Genomic DNA, 19,778 nt, shown 5'->3' on the forward strand with positions numbered 1-19,778 from the left:
AAGTTTTTTACTTCCAGTTTGAGCGGCATGTTGGTAGAGCCTGAAGACGGGCAGTTTTGACCCACACACTAGGTGAGCAGCCAGATCCCACTTCCTCCAGTTCTCAGAGCACTCAGCGTTGAGCCAGCGGCTCCACTACAGCAGGCGGACGCACAGAGCCCGGCCACTGCAGGCACGCTGCCTGGATCAAGGTGAGCCTACAAAGAGCAGTGCTTCTCACTCTTGGTGGCTCAGTCTGGCGTGGGCTCTTAAAACTTTGGGTACAGGGGGTGGAGAGATGGCTCAAGAGTTAAGGCGCTTGAATGCAAAGCCTAACCAGGGATTCAATTCCCTAGTACCCACGTTAAAACATGTGCCTAGAGTTTGTTTGCAGTGGCTGGAAGCTCTGGTATGTCTATTCTCTCTGTCTCTCTTCCCTCTCTTGGCTTGCAAATATATATATATATATAATATATATATATATATATATATATATATACACACACACACACACACACACACACACACACACACACACACACACAGCCACTCACTTCTCACTTCAGTATCTGGACCCAGGCGCTCAGTTTTGTTTTTTCTTTTAATTTTTTAAATTTAATTTTATTTTTATTTATTTATTTGAGAATGACAGAGAGAGAGAAAGAGGCAGATAGAGAGAGAGAGAATGGGCGCGCCAGGGCCTCCAGCCACTGCAAACGAACTCCAGACGCGTGCGCCCCCTTGTGCATCTGGCTAATGTGGGTCCTGGAGAATCAAGCCTCTAACCGGGGTCCTTAGGTTTCACAGGCAAGCGCTTAACCGCTAAGCCATCTCTCCCGCCCGCGACCAGTTTCTAACACGCCAGGTAATCCTGGTGTTTGCTGCATGCAGTCACTGCCACTCACCGACCTGCTGATTAACTTCTACCAGGGAAGTGGCTCACTTCCTCCCACCCTGACTTCTAGCTGATTCTACAACCCAGCCTTAGGCTGCTGTTGCCCTTCTCTAAGGCTCCTCGGAATAGTTTACATTTTATTTCATTTTATAGTGGCACTGGGCAGGGCGCACTTTGCTATTTCAAGCAATCTTTCATATTCAGGCACATCTAGACCAGGCATGGTGGTACATGACTTGAATCCCAACACTCAGGAGGCAGAGGAGCGCCGTGAGTATGAGGCCTCCCTGAGACTACATAGTGAATTCCAGGTTAGCCTGGGCTAGAGTGAGTGAGATCCTATCACGAGAAACCGAAAGAGAGGGAGAGAGAGAGAGAGAGAAATATTTAGCCATATCCAAAGGCCCTAAGCTCTTCCATAGTTGCAGTGCCCTGGCCATCAGAATACAAGGTCCTTTCCCCTCACCCAGCCACACTCACTGGCATTGATGAGAACCAGGGCTGTGTAGAGAGCGATCTCGTCTTCGGAAAAGCGCAAGGCACTGAGGGAGTGCGAGAAGTCGAACATGGAGCTGATGAGCTCGCTGCAGCCTGACGGGGTGGAGATGGGCAAGAGTGAGGTGGGCGAGACCAGAATCCCCATGGACACCACCCTCTGGGTGTTTGGAAGAGGAGAAGCCATCAGCCCCGTTCAGAGGACGCCCAGGGTCACAGAGCATCAGACGGGGTTGGCAGCAGAATCTTATCATTTCCACCAGGCGCATGCCTTTAACCCCAGCACTTGGGAGGCAGGGGTAGGGGGATTGCTGTGAGTTCGAGGCCACCCTGAGACTACACAGTGAATTCCAGATCAGCCTGGGCTAGAGTGAGACCCTTCCTCAGAACAAACACACACACACACAAAAACCAAAACAAAACAAGGGAGTCCTCTCATTTCCCATTTCCTCTTTCCCCTCACCCAAGGCTCGAAACAGCTCCACGCCACCGTATTTGCCTTCAAAAAAGACTGTATGGTTGTCGGCATTGTAGGCCCGGCACATCCTGACCAGCACAACCTCCATTGCTCCTGGGGAGGTGGGGGGGAGGAAAGATGGGTGGTCAGTGCCGAGCAAAGCCCGGAATCCAGATCCCTCAGTGCCCTGATTTCAGGCCACCACCCTCCACATGGCCGGGTTCCAGTTTATGCTCTCCGGCTCTCCTCAGGCCGACCCATCTGTCCCCGGGCACCTGCTTTCAGCAGCACGATCTGGTCATTCTGGCAGAGGTCCATGAAGCCTGAGAGCCGTTTGGCGAACTCTACCACGTACTGAATGGCCTCGGTGAGGCGGTGGGCACAGCGTTCCCACATCTCCCACGCCGACTGCAAGGACAGAAGACTCCGGGCTCTGGCTCCCTGTATAACCCGATGATCCTCCCAAGCCCTTGCCACCCAAAAACTACAGGGGCTTGGCTCTCAACTCCTACATTTCAATCCTGACACTTAATAAATAAAGCCTATTCTAAGGCTGGAGAGATGGCTCAGCAGTTAAGACACTTGCTGTCAGAGCCTAACAACCCGAGTTTGAATCCCCAGTTTCCACATAAAGCCAGATGTACAAACTAGTGCATGCATCTGGAGTCTATTTGCAGTGGCTTGAGGCCCTGGTGCACCCATTCTTTGTCTGCCTCTCTTCTCTCTCTGCTTGCAAATAAATAAATAATACTAAAAAAAAAAAAAGCCTATTCCAGTTGGGGCCGGGCATGGTGGCACACACCTTTAATCCCAGCACTTGGGAGGTGGGGGTAGGAAGATCACTGTGAGTTCGAGGCCACTCTGAGAATAGATAGTGAATTCCAGGTCAGCCTGGGCTAGAGTGAGACCCTACTTTGACCCCCCCCCCTGCAAAAAAAGGAAACAGGGGAGAGATTAAAGAGATGTGATCTTTTAACTTCCTAACTCCAAGCTACCTTCTTCCTCACAACCTGGTCTTTCACATAACCCATTCAATGTTGGCACCAGGATTCTGCCACAGGGAGAAACAACACAGACTTTGGAGCCCACAGATTTGAACTTGACTTCTCCTCAACGTTGTGCTCTTGAGTAAGGCTACATAGCCACAAATGCCACTCTCTGATGGTTGTTGGAAGGGTGTTGAGGATGATTTGCGTAAAGCATTTAGCACAATGTCTGGCGGAGAAAGGGAGTTCAGGAATGGTCCTTAAGTTGTGATTAGCGTCCATACTTACGGAGGAGGAGAAAGGACTGCATGCCAAAGTCTGGGCACAGGAGGTAGGTTGACAGGTGAGTAAATTTTTTAAAAAGATTTTTAAAATTCTTTTTTAAAATATTTTCTCTTTTTATAAAAAAATTATTTATTTATTTAAGAGCAATAGACAGAGGGAGAAAGAGGCAGAGAGAGAGAGAGAGGCAGAGAGAGAATGGGTGCACCAGGGCCTCCAGCCACTGCAAACAAACTCCAGACGTGTGTGCCCCCTTGTACATCTGGCTAACGTGGGTCCTGGGGAATCGAGCCTCGAACCAGGGTCCTTAGGCTTCACAGGCAAGCGCTTAACTGCTAAGCCATCTCTCTAGCCCTTAAATATTTTATTTTTATTTATTTATTTATTTATTTATTTATTTATTTAACAGAGAAGGAGGGAGAGAGAGAGAGAATGGGTGTGGTGCCAGGGCCTCCAGCCACTGCAAACGAACTCCAGACGCATGCGCCCCCTTGTGCATCTGGCTAATGTGGATCCTGGGGAATCGAACCTGGGTCCTTTGGCTTTGCAGGCAAATATCTTAACCGCTAAGCCTTCCCTCTAGCCCTTTTAATTATTTTTAAAATTTTTATTTATTTATTTGCAATCAGAGAGAGAGAGATAGGAGAGAAAGAATTGGCACACCAGGGCCTCTAGCCACTGCAAACTAACTCCAGATGCATGTATCCCTAGTGCATCTGGCTTACGTAGGTCCTGGGGAACCGAATCTGGGTCCTTTGGCTTCGCAGGCAAACACCTTAACCGCTAAGCCATTTCTGCAGCCCCTTAAGATATTTTTATTTATTTATTTAGGAGAGAGAGAGAGAAAGAAAGAAAATGAACATGCTAAGGCCTCTAGCAACTGCAAATGCATATGCCACCTTGCATATCTGGTTTTACGTGGGTACTGGGGAATATAACCTGGGTCTTTTGGCTTTGCAGGCAAGTGCCTTAACTGCTAAGCCATCTGCCCAGCCCTTGAGTAAAACGTTAATAAGCAGGAGCTGAGGAAATGCTTTCTCTCATCTGCGTGAGTGGAGACAGACACACACACCTACACCTAAAAGTGGACACATGCTTATTGAGGAGCCCGTGTCTTCAGCAGCCTGCGGACTCCCCCGTGCCTACGTAGGCAGCCACCTCCTAGTGGAGTGGGTGGCATCCTCCCTTCCTGCATGGTCTCCTGGCCTCACCTTCCTCTGGTAGCTGGTCACCTCCTCCCGGGAGAAGAGGTTGGTGCGTTGCCGTAGCAGGTCCTCCAGCCGCAGCTGGCATGTCTCTCGGTAGGACTTGCAGACGTTTTGTACCAGGTGCTCTGGAGCCAGAGGAGGGGGATGATAAGCTTGATCTCTGCCAGCCCCTGCCCCGAGTCTTAAGTCACTCTCTGCCTGGCCTGCCCTGTTCTGCCCCCTCCCTTGCTCTCTTATTTAGGACCCTTCGACAAATCTGGTTGTCGTGGGGTGCTGGCAGAAGCCATTCCCTTGTGTGTACCACTCCCACAGCCTCCCCAGTTGCTTACCGATCTCTGTCAGAGAGGCATATGGTGCCTCCGGAGTGCTGCAGAAACTGGGGGTGCAGTGGCTGTCTGGGCCCTGTCCAGCATCTCTGAGTCCAGGGTACCTGGATCCCTCAAAATGAAGTCCACATCTGCCGGCAGTGGGGTGGCTGCCTGAGCCGTAGACGCTGCCTCTGTCCTCAGCCTTGCTCCGCTCAGGGCTATACTCAAGGTGGCAGGATGCCCCGTTGACCACCGCCTTCTCTAAGTGACTGGAATACGATGGCCCGGAGCCCGAGGCTCTCAGGAGGCCAGGGGGACAGGCAGAGGCCTCGGGCAGGTCAGGTGAGGCACCCAGTGGCAGCTGCCCATCGGGGAGCCCCAAGGTGTAGGTGAGGGCTTCTGCTCCGTGGCCCCCTGCTGAGGGAGTTTTGACCTGTTCCTGCTGCTGCTGCTGCTGCTGCTGCAGTTGCTTTTGTACTTCTGCATGCAGGCTGTCTCTCTGCTTCTTGGACATGCGGCCAAACTTGACAGCTGAAGGAGGTTTGGGAATCAAGCTTAGGAGGCGGGGAACATGGTTCAAGGGCAGAGTCGAACAGGCACATGGATCTAACCCCAAGGTTAGCGTGTCCAGCTCTGCCTAAGAACCTTCTTTGTGGGAACGCAGGCTCCAGACTTGACCCACTCTTAGCTCAGTTCCCCTTGTAGGATCCGTGCAACCACTTCCATGTCCCCAGCCAAGTCTACGGTTCTATTCTAGCTTCCAAGAATGGCAGAGTTGAAGCAATGCATCCAGGCTGGGAATTCTGGCCTCTTGAGCCTGGGTCTGATTTGGCGGGGGGGGGGGGGGGGGGGGGGAGGGCGGGGGGGCGGGAGGGCGGGGTGGGCAGGGGGGGCCTCAGGCCGTATTGGGGTCAGCTTGCCTGTCTTGGGAGGGCTGGAGGAAGAGGAGGGCTGCGAGAACACAGGTCTCCCTGTGGTCAGGCATGCAAGCTCCCTGGTGACCTAGATACTTACCACAGCCCAGCCCAGGCTCCCCGGCTTGCTTCTGAACATCCTCTTCTGCTCTCTCTTTCCTGCCTTTCCACTTCCCCCCCACCCCTCCCAGGTGTGGGGGCACAGCCCCTCGCCCCGCCTGCTCCTTTGCACCCCAGCATGTTTCCTTTCACTTTGTTATTTTCAGCATTGAAAAGTGCTGACAGACTCCTTCTTTGCTCCACCTCACCTCATGCCCCCCAACCCCCACCCCACGCTGGGCTTCTTTTGTGGTGGGAGGTGTGGGGAGACTGGTGGGTGAGGAGGGTGGATAAGGCCCTAGGAACACCATCTCCTACCCCCACCTTCTGGGCTATTTCTCAGGCCAACGCTGCTCCTGGCCCTAGCCACAGTCCAGTGGAATGTCCTAGGATGGAATGGGGAGCCGGGGAGGGAGGGAGAGCTAACCTGGGCTGACAGGAAAGGACAGGATGATATAGAAGCTGGATAGGAGCCCGGCCAGAGGGGAGCGGTGTGAGAAGTCATCAGAGGAAGAAGGGATCAAAGGGCTGGGAGGGAAAAGCTGGTTGGAGCGGAGCCTAAAGGTTTTGGGACCCTGGATGAAGATGACTGAAAGAAGCTTTGAGAGGTGACCCTCAAAGAGAAGAGACAGAGTGCCCCCGTGTGCGTGGTGGCACACGCCTTTAATCCCAGCACTTGGGAGGCAGAGGGAGGAGGATCGCCGTGAGTTTGAGGCCACCCTGAGACTCCATAGTGAATTCCAGGTCAGCCTAGGCTACAGTGACACCCTAGCTCAAAAAGAGAGAGAGAGAAGAGACAGAGTGGTCTGGAAGAATGGAGGGGCCTCTGGAAGAGGGCAGGCTGATTCCCCGTCTGGCACACAAAAGGCCAGGCCATCCCTCTGGGGGACTGCCCACTCAGCCTCACCGTCTCGGGACATGCCCAGTGCCAGGCACTTCTGCAGGCGGCAGTGCTGGCATCGGTTACGGCTGGTGCGGTCGATGGGGCAGTTCTGCTGGCGGGTGCAGGAATAGGCCACGTTGCACTGCTGGCTCCTGCGGAAGAAGCCCTGCAGAAGGCCAGGAAGACAGAGACCGCTTTCCGTGCCCGGGCCCAGCTCGATACGATCCTGAAGGCCCTCAGCCTGCAGGCCCAGGCCGCGGCTTCACCACTGACCCCCCCCCCCCGCCAAAATCTACGTGCCTTCATTGTATAATCGGGATTTGCCAGGTGGTCACTCTCCCAGCTTAAGACAAGGTCTTCCTCCTCTTATGCTCTGGGCCCTGGGAGACCCCGGGCCGCTTGTCCCGTGTCCCAAAGCGGCTCTACAGGTGAAGCATCAGATGCCACAACTCACCTTGCACCCCTCACAGGTGATAACCCCGTAGTGGATCCCCGAGGACTTGTCCCCACAGATTTTGCAAGGGATCACTTCAATTTGTGCTGGAAGAGAGAAAGAGAAGTTGCTCAGAGTCTTTTCCATTCTTATGAAGCTGGGTCACAGACACATGGCGCTTCCCACCGGCTCCAGTTTGCTGTTATAAACAGTTTTTTAAAAAAATGCCGGGCGTGGTGGCGCACGCCTTTAATCTCAGTATTCGGGAGGCAGAGGTAGGAGGATTGCCAAAAGTTCGAGGCCACCCTGAAACTACATAGTGAATTCCAGGTCAGCCTGGTCTGGAGTGAGACCTTACCTTGAAGAACAAAAAAAAAAAAAAAAAAAAAAGAAAAAAAAATTATTAATTTATTTGCAAGCAGAGAGAGAGAAAGAATGGGTGTGCCAGATTAACGCATCACTTTATGCATCTGGCTTTTTGTTGTTGTTGTTGTTTCACCCGACTAAAGTTTATTTAAAAAAATATATATATATATTCTCCATTCAGAATAAGATAGAATCTCTCATAGTGTAACAAAATCTTTATATAAAATATTAATTCAGTCTTCTCTTAACAAGTCTAATGAATGGATATATTTCTTCTATATGAATTTAATGTTTTCATTTTTAAATCTGAAAGAAAAGGAAAGACAAGAAAGAAGGAATAAAGAAAGAAAACCATGCCCTCAAACCAAAGCTGCAGAACACTAGCTGCTATTAGAAATGGCATTGTGTCGGTGGCTGGAGAAATGGCTTAGGGGTTAAGGCATTTGCCTGCAAAGCCAAAGGACCTTGGTTTGATTCCCCAGGACCCATGTAAGCCAGATGCACAAGGGGCACATGCATCCAGAGTTTGTTTCTGGTGGCTGGAGGCCCTGGCACGTCCATTATTTTTCTCCCTCTCTCTGCCTCTTTCTTTCTCTCTAATAAATAAATAAAAATAAAGTTTTTTTTTTAATAAAAGGGCTGGAGAGATGGTTTAGCAGTTAAGGCGTTTGCCTGCAAAAGACCCAGGTTCAACTCTCCAGGACCCATGTAAGCCAGATGCGCGAGGGGCACATGGGTCTGGAGCTCATTTACAGTGGCTGGAGGCCCTAAAGTACACATTCTTCTATCTGCCTCTTTCTCCTTCACTCTCTCTCTCCCACACAAATAAATAAAAATAAACCTTAGAAAATAGAAAAAGAAAGAAATGACATTGTGCATCTGGTTTTACGTGCATACTGGGGAATTGCACTCAGGTTGTTAGTCTTTGCAGGTGAGTGCCTTAACCTCTGAGCCATCTCTCCAGCCCTGCTGTTACCATCTTGCCAAACAGAAGAGAAAGTGAGCCGGGCGTGGTGGCGCATGTCTTTAATCCCAGTACTTGGGAGGCAGAGGTAGGAGGATCGCCGTGAGTTTGAGGCCACCCTGAGACTACATAGTGAGTTCCAGGTCAGCCTGGGCTCGAGCCAGACCCTACCTGGAAAAACCATAAAGGGGAAGAGAAGGTGAAGTATAATTGCTTCCCAGCAAAGAGCCTGAGGAGGCTGTGCTGTGTCTCACAGAGCAGCCAGGAGGCTGTCAAGTGTACAGAGACGGAAAGCAGCTGCACGGTGGCCCACCTGCTCAGCCCTTCAAGTTGAGCATCTCCAGTTGCCTCCGCTCCTGCCCTGGGCCCTAGGAGCCCTCACCGCCTGGCAACACCTGCCTCCCGCCCCAGGGGCTTCCTCTGTCACGCCCTTGGCTTTCATGGGCAGTGGGGGTAGGGAGGCGGAGTACCTGGGGCAAGAGGCAACTGGGGGCTAAGCAGAGGCGACAGACGTTTTTGGTAGACAGTGAAGGCTTGGGCAGGGCAACACAGAGACATAAACTGGAAGTGGGAACTGGGGGGCACACGGTAGGACAGAGAGGTGAGGAAGAAAGCAGAGGTGGAGCCCAAGGAGAGGGGGGGCTCAGCGCCCCAGCTCTGCTGGATTCCCTACAACCCAGGGAGAGAATTCAGTACGATTCTCAGACCACTGGCCCCAGAACCGACACAGGTAGCTCATGGGCATCAGTACGTGAGAGGATGTGTGAGGGCATCTGTGCCCATCTGTGTGGGCACAGATCATGACGGTTAAAGTTGACTGAGACTAAAGACCCACCCCCGTTCACTTGTTCACTTGACAGAAGGTGGTCTAGGCTTGATGAGGAAAGGCAGTTGTCTCAAGTTCACACAGCCAAGTTTGCCTGTGACTGGGACCTACAGCCCTTCCTGCCTGAGCTCTCCGTTACACTGTCATGTACAGAGCTCCTAGGTAGGTGGGATTTCTAATTTAAATTTTCCTTATTTGAGAGAAAGAAGCAGAGATAGAGAATGGACACGCCAGGGCCTCCAGCCGCTGCAAACAAACTCCAGACGTATGTGCCGCCTTGTGCATCTGGCTTACATGGGTCCCGGGGAATCGAACCTAGGTCCCTTTGGCTTTGCAGGCAAGCGCCTTAACCGCTGAGCCATTTCCCCAGCCCCCAGAGCTTCTAGGTATGTTTAAGGTGTGTGTGTGTGTGTGTGTGTGTGTGTGTGTGTGTGTGAGTGTAGTGTGTGTGTGTTTGTGTGTATGTGTGAGTATATGTGTGTGTGCAAAGTCCCCAACGACACACCTGCTTGTACTAGTGTGTGTATTTGTGGGTTACAGTTTGTTCACTGACCACCAGGACTCAGGCTTTCTCTCCCACTGTGTTTGCCGTGAGCTGCATGTGGTCACTGTCTGCTGTACTTGGCTCACGGTCCCAGGTTGGTCACCTCTACTGTGCCTTGACCCCGTCAATGCTACTATACAGCTCTCTGCAAGAGAGTCAAAGGACCAGTAAGAGGCTCTCTTCTTCCAGCTCTTCCTCAAAAGGCAGCTGGGCAAACTGTGGGGTCTCCGGCTGCTTCAATGTTTTGGTCTTTTTTTTTTTTCCCCATCACTGGCCTGCTGGCTTCCTCTGAGGTGGGGAAGACTGCAGTCAGAGAAGTCCAGAATATGGTCTAGAACAAAAGCCCCCTTCTCGGCCCAGGCTGAGACGGCTTAGCGGTTAAGGCACTTGTCTGCGAAGCCTAAGGATATAGGTTCGACTATTCAGATCCCACGTAAGCCAGACACACAGGTGACGCAAGTGTGCAAGGTCACACATACGCACAGGGTGGTGTACACACATCTGGAGTTTGATTATGGTGGCTGGAGGCCCTGGCACACCAATTCTCTCTCTCTCCCCCTCACTCTCATTTTCTCAAAAAAAAAAAAAAGAAAAAAAAAAAGGCCAGTCTGTTGGGCTTGCCTCAAAAAAAAAAAAAAAAAAAAAAAAAAAGCCCTGGGGCTGGAGAGATGACTTAGCAGTTAAGGCACTTGCCTACAAAGCCTAAGGACCAAGGTTCAATTCTCCAGATTGCACGTAAGTCAGATGTACAAGGTGGCATATGTGTCTGGAGTTCATTTCCAATGGCTAGAGGCCCTGCCGTGCCCATTCTGTCTGTCTCTCTTTCTCCCTCTCTCTCTCTCTCTCTCTCTCTCTGTCTCAAATAAAAACAAAGGCCAGGGCTGGAGGGATAGCTTAGTGGTTAAGGTGTTTGCCTGCAATGCCAAAGGACCCAGGTTTGACTCTCCAGGACCCACGTTAGCCAGATGCACAATGGGGTACGCACGCGTTTGGAGTTCATTTTCAGTGGCTAGAGGCCTGGTACACTCATTTTCTCTCTCTCTCTCCCCCTCATTCTCTGTCAAATAAATAAAAATAAAATATTTAAATAAATGTCAGGTGTGGCGGTGCACGTCTTTAATCCCAGCACTCGGGAGTCAGAGGTAGGAGGACTGCTGTGAGTTCAAGGCCAGCCTGAGACTCCATAGTGAATTCCAGCCTGGGCCAGAGTGAGACCTTACCTCAAAAAACCAAAAATAAAATAATAAAATAATAAGAATAAATTAAAAAGAAAACAAAAGTCCCTTCTCATTTGTGATCTATTCTCCACGCTAGGAGCATAGCCAGTGCCCCACAGAGGGCAAATCCAGTCATTGTGAGCTCACGTCTGCCCTAGTCATATGTGGAGCTAGCTAAGCATGGTGGTGGAAGCCTATAATCCTAGGAGGTGAAGGCAGGAGGATCAGGAGTTTAAGGTTATCCTCGGCTACATAGCAAGTTTAAGGCCAGCCTAGGCTATCTGAGACCTTGTCTCAGAAAACCAAAGCAACACCAAAACAAAGACAATAAATGAACAAAAACAGCCCCGCTGCTGTGAGGTGGAGGGGGAGACTGAGGCTCGTCTAACGCTCTAAGACATTTCTAGCAGGGCACGGTGGCGCATACCTTCAGTCCCGGCCCTCGTGAGGCAGAGGTAGGAGGATGGCTGTGAGTTCGAGGCCACCCTGAGACTCCTTAGTGAATTCCAGGTCAGCCTGGGCCAGAGTGAGACCCTACCTCAAAAAACCATAATATATATTTCCAGTATATTTAAAGCATTCTCTGCTCATGTCAAACTAAGTGACTTCCTCCTCATGGGGACAGGCCACGTGGGTGTCTGAAATCCACAGAACTCGCCTTCATCCTCCCACCATAGCTGTTGCCCGACACCTGCACGGTTAAGATGTGGTCACCCTAGGGCCAGGTGGCAAGTGAGCCTTCCTGACTCTTTCCAGCAAGTGACAGTAAGAGAACAAGAGGACACCTGGTGCCTGGACGCGGGGCGCAAAGTGTGTGGCGCTTGCACTTCTACTCACCTCCGTTCTCTCTCAGCCTCAGTTCCCCTGGCAGCGAGGTGATGGTAAAAACAGCACTGCCACTGGGCGTGGTGGCGCACGCCTTTCATGCCAGCACTCAGGAAGGAGAGGCGGGAGGATCACTGTGCGTTCGAGGCCACCCTGAGACTACATAGTGAATCCCAGGTCAGCCTGGGCTAGTGCGAGACACTACCTCGAAAAACAAAAAACAAACAAACAAACAAAAAAGCCAGGCGTGGTGGCGCACGCCCTTAATCCCAGCACTCGGGAGGCAGAGGTAGGAGGATCGCCGTGAGTTCGAGACCACCCTGAGACTACACGGTGAATTCCAGGTCAGCCTGGGCTAGAGTGAGACCCTCCCTCTAAAAACAAAACCAAAAATAAATAAATAAAAACAACAACAACAAAAAGCACCGTCTATGCCTGAGTGACTGCAGGTGGCACAATTCAATGGCATCACCAGGGGAGCACTGCTAAGGAGCAGCGCGCTGTGACGCCCAGTTACTGCCGAAGTGAAACAGAATTCGAGGTGTGACCGGGCTGGCCAAAGCACTTGGGCCCCACAGGTTCTGCTCTTGCCCAGCACCTCCTCTACCCACTGTGGTATCTCTGTCTCCAGCGGCCCTAAGACCATAAACGGGGATGTGTGTGTGGGGGAAACCAACGTGGGTCACCCAAAAAAAGCAAGTGGGAGGGAGATTAGGCCAAGCCACAGTGGGAACTCAGGCACTAGCCCAGCAGTCAACCACAGGCCTCCCTACCTCCTCCCTTCTCCAAGAGCCACATCCGTGTGCGTGTGTACACTGACCACATGGGTGACCCCAGACACATCTCTCTGCCCCACACCTGACCCGCTGCTGGTCCTGGGTCTAGGAACCTTGCCATGGTGTCACCAAAACCCTGCCCTTCTGATAGGAAGATGGGACCAGCCAAGGACCTCTTTCACTAATACCGTATTTGGGGGATGCTGGAGCCCCATACCCCAGCCACCAGCCTAGCCCTTCCTCCACCCAGTGTAAGGTGGCAGAGTACAGTGAAAATCAGAGATCTGTATTACAAATGTTCTAGTCTCTTGGTTAGGGAGACTATGAGAGACTGGGAGAGAAAAAGAGTCAGGGGCCGGGTGTGGTGGCACACACCTTTAATCCAAGCACTCTAGAGGCAGAGGTAGGAGGATGACCGTGAGTTTGAGGCCACCCTGAGACTACACAGTGAATTACAGGTCAGCCTGGACTAGAGTGAGACCCTACCTTGAAACCCCCCAAAAAAGGAAGAAAGGAAGGGAGGGAGGGAGGAAGGAAGAAAGAAGAGTCTGTTGTGGTAATGGAGAGACTGGAGAGATGGCTTAGCGGTGAAGGCACTTGCCTGCAAGGCCAAAGGACCCAGGTTCGATTCCACAACACCTACATAAGCCAGATGCACAAGGTGGCGCATGCATCTGGAGTTTGTGTGCAGTGGCTGGGGGCCCTGGTGTGCTTATTCTCTCTCTCTTCCTTGCTCTGTCTCTCATAAATAAAATGAATCTTAAAAATAATTTAAAAAATATTTTATTTTTATTTATTTGAAAGAGAGAGAGAGAATGGGCATGCCAGGGCCTCCAGCCACTGCAAACAAACTCCAGATACATGCGCCACCTTGTGCATCTGGCTTATGTGGGTGTTGGGGAATTGAACCTGGGTTCCTTTGGCCTTGCAGGCAAGCGCCTTAACCGCTAAGCCATCTCTCCAGCCCTTAAAAAGAATTTTTTAAAAACGTAGGGAGGGGCTGGAGAGATGGCTTAGCGGTTAAGCGCTTGCTCATGAAGCCTAAGTACCCTGGTTCAAGGCTTAATTCCCCAGGACCCATGAAGGCCAGATGCACAAGGGGGCGCACGCATCTGCAGTGGCTGGAGGCCCTGGCGCACCCATTCACTCTTTCTCTCTCTCTCTCTGACTCTTCTCTGTCGCTCTCAAATAAATAAATAAAAAGTAAAAAAATTAATAATGTAGGGAGACCCGCCCTGTGTCCAACCCTCACGATTAGGGTCGTGGTTCTACTCCGGCCCCCTTTCCCTTCCATCTCACACCCTTCTGTAGTATTCACCCTAAGCCTGAGAGAACACCCCTGTGTATGTAACTGTGAGTTGGGAAGACAGCGTGGGGCAGAGTCGGGGCACAGGAATAGTCAGCGGGGAGGCTGAGAAGCACCTCCCATAAACCTTCAAGGCCTGTGTCACAGCCAGTTCCTGAACAGCAGGTGGTGGGAACCCAGATTGGGGAGAGGGGGCTGAGTAATCACAGGATTACTCAAACTGTCGCCTGGGAGCCTAGTCTGCCAGGAATTTACCATCTCAGGGCCCAAGGGTGCCAGGAACTGGAGCCAAGCAAAGGTCAGGGGCCTTGAGGGCAGCCCCTGCCCCACGGCTCACGCAGCAGCTGAACCCTGCTTGCTGCTTCCTTGGGGTCTTTGTGACTCACTTGCTGTTGTCTGGACCTCTCTCTCTCTCTCTCCCCTGAGGCTCACGGAAAAGCAAACCCTGCAGGTCTGCTAAACTCAGCATCCAGGCGGCTGAGGCGTAAGGACGCTGTGAGTTTGAGCCGAACCTGAGCTACCTGGGCTACAGATGCGGGCAGCTGGGGCTACAGTATGAGGCCTTGTCTCAGAACAACAAACAGTGAAGGTTCACGCCTTAAATCCCAGCACTCAGGAGGCAAAGATAGGAGGATCGCCATGAGTTCAAGGCCACCCTGGGACTACGAAGCGAATTCCAGGTCAGCCTGGACTAGAGTGGAACCATACCTTGAACAACAACAACAAAGCTGGGCGTGTTGGCACACATGCCTTTAATCCCAGAACACAGGAGACAAAGGTAGGAGGATCCCTGTGAGTTTGAAGCCACCCTGAGACTCCATACTGAATTCCAGGTCAGCCTGAGCTAGAGTAAGACCCTACCTCAAAAAAAATACAGGCATACACATACACACACACACACACACACACACAATTAAAAATAAAACACCAAAGCCCTCCAATCCCCTTCAATTCCATACTCAAAAGGAGACATGCCTGGTTCAGTGCTAGCTCTTAAATCATCTAGTGATGACATGACTGTAACCCTGTTGCATCTCAAACAAAATGGGGGGGGGGGCTGGAGAGATGGCTAAACAGTTAAGGAGCATGCCTGTGAAGTCTAAGGACCCAGGTTCAATTCCCCAGGACCCATGTAAGCCAGATACACAAGGTATCACATGCATCTGGAGTTCTTTGCAGTGGCTAGAGGCCCTGACATGCCCATTCTCTCCCTACCTGCCTATTTGTTTCTCTCTCTCTAATAAATAAAAATATAATACATGTTTTATATTTTATTTTATTTATTTTTAATTAATTATTTATTTATTTATTTATTTGAGAGCGACAGACACAGAGAGAAAGACAGATAGAGGGAGAGAGAGAGAATGGGTGCGCCAGGGCTTCCAGCCTCTGCAAACGAACTCCAGACGCGTGCGCCCCCTTGTGCATCTGGCTAACGTGGGACCTGGGGAACCGAGCCTCGAACCGGGGTCCTTAGGCTTCACAGGCAAGCGCTTAACCGCTAAGCCATCTCTCCAGCCCAATATTTTATTTTTAATACACACACACATTGCCTGGACTGGAGATGTAGTTCAGTGGTAGAGTGGTTGCCAAATATGCAAGACTCTGGGTTCCATCCTCAGTACCACAAAACAAAGGAAAGCAATGCAGTCTCTGTTTAGGAGACCTGGGGTGGGACTTGAGATTTATACTTTAAATATTTATTTTTATTTATTTATTTGACAGAGAAAGAAAGAGAGAGAAAAAATGGGCATGCCAGGCCCTCTAGCCACTCTAAATGAACTCCAGATGCATGCGCCCCTTGTGCATCTGGCTAACGTGGGTCCTGCAGAATTGAACCTGGGTCCTTTGGCTTTGCAGGCAAATGCCTCAACTGCTAAGCCGTCCCTCCAGCCTGAGAGTTTATATTTTAATGAGCTCCAGGTTGGTTCCTCTTGGATCTTCTCAGCCTGCTTTTGCCCAGGCTGCTTAAGGTAGGTTTGACAGTGCTTCTGAAATCATTCCTTACGTTTCTCAGTTCATTAACGCATCCGCCATATGGACGCACTAGGACTCTAAAATTTCATTCTCATAGAGTCCTAGAAGAACAAACAGAGTGAATCTCCTCTGGGTGGCTTCAGCAACGCAAGGCACTCCACGGAGCAGCTGAAGAGCTCCTAGGCGGAGCACTACGGTAGAGGCAAGCCCCCCTCCAACCTCCTCTAATCTCACTGTGCTCACAGCTGCGAGATCCATTGATAAAGCTCTTTGACAGTATCCAGAGTCAGGCCCTGTGCCCTGTCCAGGTGTCTACACCACAGCGGGCACAGAGAGGAAGTGGTAGGAACCGAGGAGGGGCTGCAACCCAAGGGGATCTATCTCACCATTCAAGCCCAGAACCCATCCCCCTCCTGCCCATCACGGCGACAGGGTAATCTGGGGGGGGGGCATCCTTCTACCTCTGTCTTCCAAGTGCTGAGACACAAAGGTGTGCGCCACAACGCCTGGCTTGATTTTTCGTTTTTCTTTTTTTTTTTTGAGACAGGGTCTCTACGTAGCTAGCCTGGCTTGTCTGACACTCATTATGTAGATTCATCTGGCTTTAAACTTGTTTCCATCCTCCTTCCTTTGCCTCCTGAGTGTGCCACCACACGTGACTATGCAAACTTTTTTTTTTTTTTTAAATTTGAGGTAATTTGGTACTCACTCTGTAGTTCCATGTTGGCCTTTAACTCACAGTGATCTTCCTACGTCAGTCTCCTGAGAGCTGGGATTAAAAGTGTGTGTCACCATGCACAGCTATACATACTTTTTTCTTTCTTTCTTTTTTTTTTTTTTTTTTTGGTTTTTCGAGGTAGGGTCTCACTCTAGTCCAGGCTGACCTGGAACTCACTATGTAGTCTCAGGGTGGCCTCGAACTCACGGGGATCCACCTACTCCCAAGTGCTGGGATTAAAGGCGTGCGCCACCACACCCGGCTTTCTTTTTTCTTTTTTTTTTTTTTTCCCAAGGTAGGGTCTTACTCTAGTCCAGGCTGACCTGGAATTCACTATGTAGTCTCAGGTTGGCCTCAAACTCATGACAATCCTCCTACTTCTGCCTCCCAAGTGCTTGGACTAAAGGCGTGTGCCACCACACCCAGCTTATACATACATTTAAAAAATTACTTATTTATTTATTTGACAGCAACGAACAGAGAAAGAGGCAGATAGAGAGAAATAGAGAGAATGGGCACGCCAGGGCCTCCAGCCACTGCAAACGAACTCCAGATGCATGCGCCCCCTTGTGCATCTGGCTAATGTGGGTCCTGGGGAACCGAACCTTGAACTGGGGTCCTAAGGCTTCACAGGCAAGTGCGTAACCGTTAAGCCATCTCTCCAGCCCTGCATACATTTGTAATGATTACAGCAATCCTATAAAGTAGATTCTCCAAGATGGGCACCTTTAGCCCCAGCACTAGGGAGTCAGAGATAGGAGTTCAAGACCAGCCTGAGACTATAGAGTGAGTGCCAGGTCAACCTGAGCTAGAGTGAGACTCTTATCTTGAGAAAAGAAAAAAAAAAAAAAAAAAAAAAAAAACCAGACAAAAATAAAAAGGTAGATGGTTCCATTTACAAATGAGAACAGTGAGACGTAAAGAGATCCAGTGACTTAACTAAGATTGTAAAAGCCAGAAATGACAGACCAGATGTCTGAACCCAAGGTAACTGGGGCTGGGGAGACAGCTCAGTGGCTCCATCCCTCCAGCCCAGGACCACATATTTAAAAGCTAATATATGGGCTGGAGAGATGGCTTAGCAGTTAAGGCACTTACCTAGGAAGCCTAGGGACCCAGGTTCAATTCCCCAGGACCCAGATGCACAAGGTAATGCACGCATCTGGTTCATTTGCAGTTGCTAGAGGCCCTGGTGTGCCCACTCACTCTCTTTATGCCTCTCTCTCAAACAAGTAAATAAGTTAAATAAAATAAAATAGTGAGGCTGGAGAGATGGCTTAGCTGCAAAGCCAAAGGACCTCTGTTGGATTCCCCAGGCCCCACCTAAGCCAGATGCACATGGTGGCACATGCTTCTGGAGTTCATTTGCAGTTGCTGGAAGCCCTGGCACACCCATTCTCTCTCTCTCTCTCTCTGCCTCTTTTCCTCTCTCAAATAAATAAAAATAAAATATTAAAAAATATATTTGTTAAAATAAAATATTTAAAATACGTATGTGGTCCCAGGCCGCTCCTATACTTTTTGCCCGTGTCTCCCCTCTCCCGGCCGAGCTCCTGATCTCAAGGGCTCCTCTGGGGTGGGTGAGGAAGAGCAGCGTCCACTGAGAGCCCCTCCTCCAACCAGGGGGTCACCTGCAGCGCAACCCTGTCAACCAGGCTCCCTGCTCTCGGGGCTCCCGGCTCTGCCCAGCTTCCAGCCCGCTGGAAATGCAGCTGGCTGCGGTCCCCACTTGCAGAGCAGCGGGAGGCGGGAGGGGTGCTGTTCTACGCGGTGGGCACCCCCTGAGCCCCGGCAGGGTGCCACCCGCCCCCCCCCCCCACAGCCCCTCATGAGAATTTTCTGCTGACATACCTGATCCCAGAAGTGAGAAAAATAGTGACGCTGAGATTGGGTAGGCGAGGGAAGAGTCGGGTTTTTGAAAAACCATGAAAGCCAGCCGGCCGCCCGAAACCCCCTCGAGCTGCCCCCGCCGCCCCCACAGTCTGGGACGGGAGAAAGGAAGGGAAAGAAAAGCACCGGCGAAAACAACCGGGGGGTGGGGGAGGGGATGAATCACCAGGAGGCAGCTCGGAGCCCCGGAGCCCCAGGCGTCCCCACCGGCCTGCGCCCCTCCTGCCTGCCCCCCTCCTGCCTGCGCCCCTCCTGCCTGCGCCCCCTCCTGCCTGCGCCCCTCCTGCCTGCGCCCCTTCCTGCCTGCGCCCCTCCTGCCTGACCCCCCCCCTGCCTGACCCCCCTCCTGCCTGCGCCCCTCCTGCCTGCGCCCCCTCCTGCCTGCCACCCCTCCTGCCTGACCCCCCTCCTGCCTGCGCCCCTCCTGCCTGCCCCCCCTCCTGCCTGCGCCCCTCCTGCCTGACCCCCCTCCTGCCTGACCCCCCTCCTGCCTGCGCCCCTCCTGCCTGACCCCCCTCCTGCCTGACCTCCCTCCTGCCTGACCCCCCTCCTGCCTGACCCCCCTCCTGCCTGCGCCCCTCCTGCCTGACCCCCCTCCTGCCTGACCTCCCTCCTGCCTGACCCCCCTCCTGCCTGCGCCCCTCCTGCCTGACCCCCCTCCTGCCTGACCCCCCTCCTGCCTGCCCCCCCTCCTGCCTGCGCCCCCTCCTGCCTGACCCCCTCCTGCCTGACCCCCCTCCTGCCTGCCCCCCCCCCCTGCCTGCGCCCCTCCTGCCTGACCCCCCTCCTGCCTGACCCCCCTCCTGCCTGCGCCCCCTCCTGCCTGACCCCCTCCTGCCTGACCCCCCTCCTGCCTGCGCCCCCTCCTGCCTGCGCCCCCTCCTGCCTGACCCCCCTCCTGCCTGCGCCCCTCCTGCCTGCGCCCCTCCTGCCTGACCCCCCTCCTGCCTGATCCCCCCTCCTGCCTGACCCCCCTCCTGCCTGACCCCCTCCTGCCTGACCCCCTCCCGGCCACGACTCACTCACTGCCTGTCCCTGGCGTTCTCTGCGAGGCCAGTGGACCCAGAAAGACCTTGGTCCTGGCCCTGAGGTCCTGCCTTGTGATTGTCCTGCCCTCCCCCTCACCTCCCCCCACCCCGCCCGCCCCCAAGTCCATATCTTCATCCCTTTGGAGCCTTGGGGACTCAGGGAAGGGGTGTGTAGCAGCTGGAGCGGGACTGGGGACCCCAGAGCCGCCTTCCTGGAGAGCACTTTGCCCAGGGAAAGCCCCTGTCTTGATTCATTTGAGTCAGTGGCCCAGAAGCACCAAAGGGGAGGAGGGTGAGCCCCTGAGAGTTAGCAATGGGAACACACATTCTCATAGCCCTGGGTCAAGGTGAGACTCTGCCCCCAGCCGCCCCCCCATTCTAATGCCTTGGGCCCGTGTTGGT

The 19,778-nt window shown here is 52.3% G+C and overlaps 1 protein-coding gene across 1 annotated transcript in view; it reads right to left on the reverse strand.

Moving 5' to 3' along the window:
* The window catches only part of Rorc (RAR related orphan receptor C), a 39,469-nt gene that overhangs the window by 9,195 nt on the left and 10,496 nt on the right, over window positions 1-19,778 (reverse strand). The window contains exons 3-9 of the mRNA XM_045138589.1: window positions 6,961-7,046; window positions 6,531-6,672; window positions 4,632-5,141; window positions 4,306-4,427; window positions 2,102-2,234; window positions 1,833-1,940; window positions 1,355-1,465 (exon numbers count right to left, since the gene is read on the reverse strand). Coding sequence (XP_044994524.1) covers window positions 1,355-1,465; window positions 1,833-1,940; window positions 2,102-2,234; window positions 4,306-4,427; window positions 4,632-5,141; window positions 6,531-6,672; window positions 6,961-7,046 — 1,212 coding nt within the window. The remainder of the gene's footprint in view (window positions 1-1,354; window positions 1,466-1,832; window positions 1,941-2,101; window positions 2,235-4,305; window positions 4,428-4,631; window positions 5,142-6,530; window positions 6,673-6,960; window positions 7,047-19,778) is intronic.

This window comes from Jaculus jaculus, chromosome 19 (assembly GCF_020740685.1).
Source record: "Jaculus jaculus isolate mJacJac1 chromosome 19, mJacJac1.mat.Y.cur, whole genome shotgun sequence".
Taxonomy (NCBI): Eukaryota; Metazoa; Chordata; class Mammalia; order Rodentia; family Dipodidae; genus Jaculus; species Jaculus jaculus.